This window comes from Montipora foliosa, chromosome 11, assembly GCF_036669935.1.
Source record: "Montipora foliosa isolate CH-2021 chromosome 11, ASM3666993v2, whole genome shotgun sequence".
NCBI classification, from domain to species: domain Eukaryota; kingdom Metazoa; phylum Cnidaria; class Anthozoa; order Scleractinia; family Acroporidae; genus Montipora; species Montipora foliosa.
Genome location: NC_090879.1, coordinates 34,375,179 through 34,385,178, shown reverse-complemented (window position 1 = coordinate 34,385,178; position 10,000 = coordinate 34,375,179). Strand labels below are relative to the sequence as shown.

Below are 10,000 nucleotides of genomic sequence, written 5' to 3'. Positions count from 1 at the left end.
GCACTTATATTTGAAAAGACTTAACTGATTACAGTGTGATGTGAAGTGCTAGGTCTCTACCCCATATGAACCATGTGAGCGTTAACATCTTCATTTCAATCGGCCTGCTCCCGTCTGACCTTGTAGCTCAGTCGGTAGAGCAGCAGTGATCTAACCCGAAGGTCGTGGGTTCAATTCCTTGTGTGGGCCATGTCCATTAGTAGGCGTAACGCTCACATGGTTCAAATTACACTCTAATCAGTTAAGCCTGTTCAAATATAAGTGCTACACGGCCAACGTTTGCAAAATGTAATCCTTCCTCTCTCTCCTCCGCAGAGGTTCAGTTATCGGTAAGGTGATCGGCTGTGATCGGTAAGGCGTTAGGATGTGTCCGCTGTGCAAGGTGAGTGCAGGCGCAAGAAAAGAGATCGATTGGGCGGTTCCTCTATCGTTACCTCACTTTTTTGCGCCCGCTTGTACCTCGCTCAGCGGATTCACCTCCTTGAGCCTCTGCGGAGGAGAGAGATCCTTCCTTAAAATGTGCTAAACGAACCACCGCTTAATGGCGATCATATTACATTCGATCATATTATATTCTGCACTCTCATTGGCCAAGCCACACATCTAGCTGAGCAAATGGGAAAATATAGAAAGCCGAACATTATTTGGAATTTATCCGCCAAAAATCGCTGTGTGGTCCCGGAGTGAAGTTGATGTGATAGGAAATTTATCTGGCCTTAAGGCTGTGGTGTTTTTATGGCGATTCGGGCCGTTGCTTTGTGATGCGAGAGCAATTTGTGGAAAGAGGTCGCCGCGAGTCACCAGCTTTTCTTTCTTCTCTTTATGAAGGGAAATGACAACTAACGACATCCAAAAAATTCGAGAGCCACAAACCCGTCTAAAAGGGACACAGTTTGCCTTCCGATTGCACAGAACAGACTAGGACAACTGTACGTAGAGACAAGTGAAGTTTATTTCTACATTTACAGCTTATTTTAGCATTTATAAGCTCAAACTTAATTTTCGCATACAAAGTCTATAAATCGTATAACGAGCTTGGGCTGCCTGTGAGTAGTGCGAATCTTGAACGACTTGAACGTTTCGTTGGTGGAACAAATTCGTCGCAGGCCGAGTGCTAAGCTGAAAGTAATGGGTTTTTGCTGTGTAGAGGGTGACAAGAAGAATAAAGTAAATGTTGGTGTTGGTGTTTGTCTGTAGGTTTCGTGTATAGGTCTGTATTTATGCTTTATGCTTCCGCCACTAGTTAGTGAGACGTTAACGTCAAGGAAAGGAACACTGATGGGAGAGTGTGAGCTGGTGAATTTTATGGTAGGGTGAATGCTATCTACAGACAAACACCAACATTTACTTTCTTCTTCTTTTGTTGTTGTTTTTCTTCTTGGTAGCCGGCACAAATGTGCATACCCCGCGGATATTGAAGTAAGCTCCAATCGGGGAATTCAATTTTATGTCCTTCAATATTTCCAGACTTGCTTCCGGCAATTAGAACACCCACACTTTTCCCAGCTTTTTAGCATTCTCTTAGGCCATCCTCTTTTTTTCTTCGTTTAACGCGTACGTCGTCCGACCGACCCAAATTTTTGGCACTTTCAAACGCCATTTTGGAAAACACCGAGCCAGTGATTCATAAAGTCAAAGATCTGCTCTTCCCAATCAAAGACCTCAAATCCAAGGTGACGCAAGGCCTTAGCAATGGATTTAGTGCCCGTTTTTCCCATTCCGGCACAAATGACCTTCATGGTTGTGTCCAACGTTTGGGAGGTTTATAGTTCAATGGATGATATTGCTGACCTTGCGATGTTTCCACTCAAAGGTTTTAGATCTTTGCATGCACAAACGCAATTAGACTTACTGCGCCTTTCAATAATATGCGGACGTCAACCGACAAATGCGTTTTTCGCTTCCGTCAATCAAATGTTAAGCGGCTCCACCCAACTTCCGACTATGTTGACTAAACTGGGCTTAACGATGTGATTTGATTACTGCGCGCTCGACAGAAGTCGGAAGCTCGGAGGAGCCACCGAACATTTGATTGACGGTAGCGAAAAACGCATTTGTCGGTTGACCTTGAAAGGCACAGTAACTGCAGAATACCGACTGCCACCCCAATCTCGACCCCAGAGCTCTTCTCTTGACTGAGGGAGAGAAGAGCTCTGGGGAACCCTGAAACAAAGTGTCTTCTCATTGGTTTTTCGTGAAGAACAATCAAGAGCGTCTCTAATTGGTGCATTCATGTTATAACGAAGACATTCTCGTCACCAGAGCCTCGGGGTAGACCCAAGGCTCTGGGAAACTCTATTTAGGGGAACATGCGCCGTAGGGATCTTATAGCCAAAAAATGGCAATTTGAACCTCACTGCGCCTGCTCACTCCTCGTGCTATTATGAATGCACCAATTAGAGACGCTTTTGATTGTTTTTCACGAAAACCAATGACAAGTCACTTTGTTTCAGGGTTCCCCAGAGCTCTTCTCTCCCTCAGTCAAGAGAAGAGCTCTAGGGTCGTGATTGAAAACGAGGAGTGAGCAGGCATCGTAAGGTTCAAATAGCCCATTTTTTGGCTATAAGAACCCTACGGCGCATATTCTCCTACAGACAGTTTCCCGGAGCCTTGGGTCGATCGAGGCTCTGGTGACGAGAATGCCTGCCACTCCAAAACACATCTGGAATCTGTGGCCACGCGGTTACGGAGCTACACGGCTAGGAGGCTAAGTGGCATGGCGACCTGGCCAAACAACTACGCGGCTACGTGCCAAATGAAGTAAGGAAACAAGTTCGCTAACACATGAATATACATCGCTCTTTCATCCACGTGTAGTTAAACAATGGCGATTTTGTTATTGACTTCGGAGAAGTCTTGAAGCTTTACCTGTCACCGAATGGTAATACCATTGCAGCAGACGAAGGTAACGAGACATTTTTCCATCGTGGGCAGTAATGCGTAAATTTGACGGGCAGAACTCAGATCCAGGCAGAGCATTGTTTTCAGCCCTCAGTCTCGTGTTAACGCTGTATTTTTGTCCATAAAAGTGACAGTTAATTAATGACCCTCTGTTTGGTTAGCGCGAAATAAAACAACCTGTATGACTTTGTGCCACGCCTTCTAGAAGAGGCTCTGCAGGTATCACTGCTCAATAACCATTAAACGAGAAAATTTTCAGGCGCCCTTTGGATTTATCGACTCAAGAATTGGAAATTCGAAATGAACATTGCTCAGAAATTCAGCCAGTTTCATTTGTAAAGGCCCTAGGGAATGGAGGTTTTGCGTTCCACTTGGAAATTTTTCCGCGCTTTATGATGGATTTTACCGCACATATCACAGTCTCATGGCGGTATCCAATTCTTTCTCTGGAGTGAGATCGGACTTCAGCGTGCAGGCTGCGTTTCTGAGCAATTCCACAGTTTTAAGGATGCTGATACCTGTTTCCAACATGACACGGAAGACTTAAAAATAAGAGAAACAAACTACAAGAATAATGATCCATTTGTCAGTAAATTAGGAAAATCCTTTTAATCGTCTGCAAATTCACACATTTGGCTTTCAAACTAGGTTAACGTTCCGAAAAAATTCCATCAATGACCCACCTACCCTGACAGTTCTTACTATAACAAATTAAATAGTCTGTGGGCTTGTTTAAAATTAGAGACTGGCTTACGCTTGATATCAAATCAAAGCACGCTGGCACACGGGAGAGAAGCTAAAGACTTGCTCAAGGCAAAGAAGGCGAGACTCGATTCACCTTCTGATCCACTATCTCTACACGAAATCCCCACCTTCATAAATAAGCACCCTTGATGTCCTTCCTGCACAGAGTGCATTAAAACTCGATGTAAACACCACTAGGAAATAATTGAGAGCTTAAGCAAGGACGACGAGCTTCAACGTCGTTCGGCATGGAAAATGTGTACAAGCTTTCTTGGTACAAAAAAAAGGTGAAAATTGAAAGTTCATCGTCGGTTGCTAACGTCCTCTACATAACCTCGAATTTGGTCAATTCACGTCGTTAACGGCAAAGAAATGTACAAAAATGTAAAACGCACGTGCGGTGCACGCAGAACCATTGGGGAGACAGAGCCACGGATGGAAACCGGAAGTGAACATTTCGCATTCCATGAGGGTAGCCTCAGCCATATTTTTAAAACTAATCATCTCTAAGATACGAAGCAATGCGAATGTGGCAGTGTCAAGACAAGTAAAAAAAGAAAACCGCTCACTTCCGGTTGCAGTCCGTAACTTAAAAACTTCCTTTGCTTTTCGCTCCATGACGGTTTTGCTCAAACTGGTTGCTTTCTTCCCTTTTCATTCTCGTCGAGGTCGTCGAAACCCAAGCTCTCAACTTGCTTGTGTCCTCACAGCAGTCAACTCATATTAACACTGATCACTTTGCTTCCTTTCTTGATTGCATAGATTTGATAACTCTATAAAGGAATCTTTGCTCACGTCATTGTTTAAATCGTGTTTTATTATCATACGAGTCAACATGCTATTTTGAAATAATAACTACGAAGAGTAAAGTTTTTGTTAAACTCGGTTGAACCTTCAGTTTTAAACCTTTTAGCTTTAATAACGAGCCAGTTATTAGCCCTCAAAAACGGATAAATTCTTCGGTGGTAAAGGTGCTAATACATCCTATGTAAAATTTTGAATTTTCAAAGCATTATTTCCCAGAGATTGTCTGGTATCTATTTTCGAATGCCCCATAATACACTTTGCATAAACTGTTGTTCTCAAATGCTCTTAGGAATATGCAGTGTCCCCAAGAGCATTTGAAAACAATGGTTATACAAAATTTGGGGGTGGGGGGCAAACAAAGTGTATTATGGGGCATTTGAAAATTGAGAATTGCAGTCATAGAGAGTTCATTATGCAACCCACTTTCAATATTCAGCACTTTATTCATGGCTGACTGATTAGAAAATGATAGCAAATGAGGCAAAAAACGTAAACAAAGATTCCCCTATCACAAGATAAAAATCTTTCAATTACCACTGGGAGCACAGCCCATACAGACGACACCACGTAGGCAACTACCCGTGGAAGCTTTGACAGCCTGCGCAGCTGGCGATTATAAATAGTTATGAATACTCCCATTTTACTTAAGAAATCATTCCAGGAGTTCACCCTTTCCAGAGTACATTTACTTTTAGGAACAGGTGTTTTGCACGAAAAGTATTATATTTCCCTTGACACTGAGATTGCTTTGTTTTGATTGGCTTTTACAACAGTGGGCCTGTTGAATCTCCCAAGGGAGTAGTCTATCAATAAATCTACTCTGGAAAGGGTTGACTTCTAGGCCTTGTATAAGAGACACAGGCTCCCTTAATAAGCTCACGATCATTTTCATTCCCCTAAACTCTGTAGCAAATGGCCTTCATGTCTAGGCTTTAAAGGGAAACTCCTCGCCCAAAAATAAATTTAAACCTGTGGAAATAATGTTTGTAATCAAATTTTCTTGAAAAGTTCTTTTTTCAAAAAAAAAAAAAAATTTTTTCACTTTTGAATATCCAGGGCGCTGCCATCATGAATGAATAATATTGTAATGTGTGACGTTGCCCTTTCGTTCTGACATTCTAAAATTCATTTATTTCAGGTACATGTACAAAGGGCCCATTTTTCAAAAATATTTATCGTAAACATCATTTCGAATTATTTCCTGTGGTTATATTTGGTTGCAGTAGAAGTTCTGTTTAAGCCTTGCTCGACATTTGTGATTCAAGCATTGGACTTGCATTACCATCTGCACTACCGGGGCAGTACAAAATCATTCTCAAAAAAACTGTACAAAACATATGCATGTCCTATTTACTAGCATGAAATGCTCAACATTTCAAAAATAACGTTTTTTCTGGGTACAATGAATTTTTTCACAGGAATTTTTGGCTTATTTCTCAAGGGTTTCTTAATTTTGCAGGACGTCTATTGATAGTGAGGCTAGAAAATTTTCAAGTTGTAATCCATTTTCAACCTTACAGAGGGCAGTAAATAATCACTGGGCAGAAAGCAGCACGATATTGCAAAAAACAAACCGATTCAAGACATCTGTTCATCCAAAAACAAGTCCAACATAGCGTGACTACTGTACTGAGCCCCTTCAACTCTCAGAATTTCACGTTTTGCATGTCGTTCTGCTCACTTTTGTGTACTCTGGGTCTTTGCATATGTAGGGGGGTGGGGATGCTCATTGGAAATTTTGAATTAAACCCTTAAAGGAGACCAGAATTATTTTAAATAAATTAAATAATTTTTATATTTCTACACATGCAACCCTCAGTGAGACCTTCACAGGTACATCCGACGGCGCTTTCCCCAGACCACCCTGGGACCAAAATACGATATTTATGCCCCTAAGCAATACAACGAGCATCCCCAGCACTTTTATATGCGAGTCCCTATCCCTGGGACACTGCTGCAAATACATGGATGCTGAGTTTCCAATTAGTTCCAAATAGGAACTGATTAATTAATACTCTATCAGAATCTGGAAATGTCCAAAATGGCATTTGATTCAAGTCAAATGTGAATGGGACTCACAAGCCAGCTTTGAAAGTCTTATCCTTCTTTCTTTGGGCTACGTTTTTACTTTCAGCTAACTGCAAAAAGGATCCCGCTCAATTATTATCCTCAGTGAGGATGATCAATGGTTGACCATTGCACTGGGAATCACATTAAATAAAAGCTACCTGAAGCTTTCGTCAGAGAGATCGGCATCACTTTCATCAGGGGTAGCAGAGCATATCGCATGGAAGGGAGGGGAGGCGGGTGTAAAAGCCCCATGTGGGGGCTACATATGCCTCTCTCATCATCTGACTCTGCTGTCCCTGTTTGTTAATGCCTCAATGTTTTCAAACTTTTTGTGAACTTATTTGGCATTGATATTTCCCTGAATTGAAATCACCCCATTAAATTCTCTGTTCTCTTTTTCCCCAAATGACATCTAAATAAGAACAAATTTTAGAAATAATTTTGTTAATTTTTCTCAAAATTTTTTTTCATTTTCCTAACTAATGGCAAGTTCACGCTTGCATTGCAAAAATGACAAAAGTCCATAAATGGCAAAAGATGTACAAAATTGCACTCGCAAATATTATTATAAATAACTAAATTTAAACATGCCTAATATTGTAAATTAATTTTTTTTGGGGTGAAAACGAAATTTAAACTGGTTTGTGGAAACTGTTCATAACAAAAATACTTCAATTCAAAAAAACCTGTACCACAGTTATGAACTGAAGTGAATAACTTACTCTTGGGCAGAAAGGAATCAAAACAGTATTGTGACAATTGACCGACATTCTATGACCTAATGGAAGCACCTCATTTATTGCTTGCAAGGGGTTATGTTTTTCTCTCACGCAAAGCAGGATCAGAATCCACATTCAGATAAGTCACTAGGCCTAAAGAAAAAAAGAAGCAAAACAAGTGAATCAAAAGTTACCTACTTTTTCCCTACAGTTCTTGGCCAGGTTGTTCGAAAGCCGATTAGCTTAATCAAGGATTAAGGTAAACTTTTGCTTCATGTTTTCAACTTTTTGGCTAAAGTTTCTTTTGCTAATTTTTTTTTTCAAGATCGACTTCTTCTATTGTAAAGTTTTGCCAAATATCATCAATGAACAACATTTAGTAGAGTAGAGAAATTAACTCCTTGGTTTCTTTTTAATCCGGGATTAGTGTTAATTGGCTTTTGAACAACTAGGCCCTGTAATTGAAAAAATATTGAGATAGATTCTTTCAAACCTAGGATTGAATATAATTTTGACAATGACAACATGACATTGTCATCTAAATGTGGCATACCCCAGGCACCCCTAGAGAAAGAGGATGTTAGGCCCCTTATTGATACAGTCAGTTCTGAATTAACTGAGATTTTCACATTATATCAGATTATCAAACTAGTAGTCAGTGTTCGACACTAATGCTTGCCCGATTGCCCAAGGCAAGCGAAATATATCAGTGGGCAAGTAAAACAACTCTAAGACTTGCCCGATCGGGAAATCAGAATTTTTGTTCGACTACTATTTTGCGGAATGATTTGATTTGCAATGAAGAAAGTGCGTAGTAATATAACGTAGTCACCACAAACACTATTAAAAATAACAACGTTACATCTCTTTGACAAAAAGTTGACAGTTACTTGTGAAAATACATTGTTCGTGGTTCGTTTTACTACGCTCGTTTCATCCCGACCAAGAGACTCATCAGAGACCTTTCTGCTTGGCAAACTCGTTGGGCATCACGCCCAAAGTCCCGTTCGCTAACAAAATGATGACAGCAATCTCGCCTTATATCTCATAAGGATTCCAGACCGTGCAAACTCACGAGTGAAAAATTGACAATAAAGTTGACAGTTAGTTGTGAAAATAAATTGTTCGTGGTTGCGGCATTAATATCTCTGTTTAAAATATATTGGTACAAACCACAAAAAAGATTGGAAGAAGGAACACGTTCGTAGCCTTTATCTTTCTCCGGAACCCAGTTTTCGCATGGCCAAATACTCTACGATACTGCTTTGATATCGAACAAGCGCACAAGAAAATTCTACCTTTTATCGTGCAATTGCAACCAGCTTTGAAAGGCTTAAAGAACATTCTGTTAGACAAACGGCATTGAATTCAAAACCAACCTAATCTCAAAGAGATATTCAAGGGATTTCCCTTGATCTCTTATATAACAGGAAAATCGAAAGATACGCTTGTCAAAGCAAAACTGTGAAGGCTACTAAAACACCATGGACACAGAGCAGGAGTCGTGTTGCTCTGCCAAACCCATTTTACACACATTTTACAGAAAACTGACATTTTTACAAGCCTCCTTTGAGTTTTAATGGGCAACTGGTCTTTAGAAGGTGGGCAACCGAAAAAAAACCACGGGCAACCAAAAACACAAAACTGGTTGTCCAAAGGGCAAATTAGTAAGAAAGTAAGTGTCGAACACTGGTAGTTCTTACCTTTTTTGGCATCTAACAGAACTTTTTGCCATGCTGAAATTAAAATGAAATGTACATGTGATCCATGGTTAACGTGATACTGCAAGGCATAATGACTGAGTTGAAATAAAAAGGATAAAAGGATGATGTTTTTTATGAGTCTGTCGGACAAGTGTGTAAGAGCTCACTTCTTGAGCAATCATTCTCCTAGCCCCAGTTGTATAAAAGGTGGATAACGCTATTCACCAGATAAATCACTATCCATTGGATAGCGCAATTATTGCTTTCGTTATTACTTACCCACTGTATAGTGATTTATGCGGTGGATAGCGCTATCCATCCTTTGAACAACTGGGGCATGGTGTTTAAGCATGCATGCTTTGGGCTTCATCTGTTCTTTTCCATTTATTATTTAAGCCATCACCATCCTTCCTCATCTTGCCAATAGGAGAATACGTAAGGACTTAGTAAGTCAGTTAGCCAAAAAGTTACTTTTTTGACCTGGTAAAGGCAATCTTTATGCACATGCTATTATTATGAAAATTTTAGTCATTTCATTTTTGCTGTCTGGTTCAATTAATGAGTTAATGCATGGTGACCATCGACCAGCGTCATCTGGTGAAACTTCTTCGAAAAAATATCATTTTAACAAAGACTTCTTAAAGCTAAAGGCAAGATTGCAGCTTTAATGGTAAACAAGGGATCGGAAGGGGAAGAGGGTTGTATAATGGTGTGCCCCTTATGTATTTCATGTATAATTTCATGAGACATTACTACATAAAAGGAACAGGCCAGCTTTTATTTACTCACCATTACGTAAATACTCCACACACTGCTGATTATTAAATGAATCTTGAGAATTGCTCAGACAAAAACAACCCTTGCTGGAAGCATGCACACCACCATCACTACTCTCAGCTGGCTCTAGAAAAAAATGATGCTTATCAAGAACATATTAAGTTATAAAAACAAACAAAAAGGCTGCCATGCATAAAAAACAGAGCATTATTCCCCCTCCTCCTCCCTTTCTTCAGTGAGCATTAATTGGGTCAGTCAGTTGTCCACTGATTGTATTGG

General features: G+C 40.2%; 1 protein-coding gene across 2 annotated transcripts in view; it reads right to left on the bottom strand.

Moving 5' to 3' along the window:
• Positions 1-3,495: 3,495 nt before the first annotated feature.
• Positions 3,496-10,000, bottom strand: part of LOC137977497 (uncharacterized) — a 12,380-nt gene continuing 5,875 nt past the window's right edge. For both annotated transcript variants that reach the window (XM_068824737.1, XM_068824738.1), the window contains exons 4-6: positions 9,734-9,847; positions 8,945-8,977; positions 3,496-7,394 (exon numbers count right to left, since the gene is read on the bottom strand). In XM_068824737.1, the coding sequence (XP_068680838.1) occupies positions 7,336-7,394; positions 8,945-8,977; positions 9,734-9,847 (206 nt within the window). In that variant the 3' untranslated portion in view covers positions 3,496-7,335. The remainder of the gene's footprint in view (positions 7,395-8,944; positions 8,978-9,733; positions 9,848-10,000) is intronic.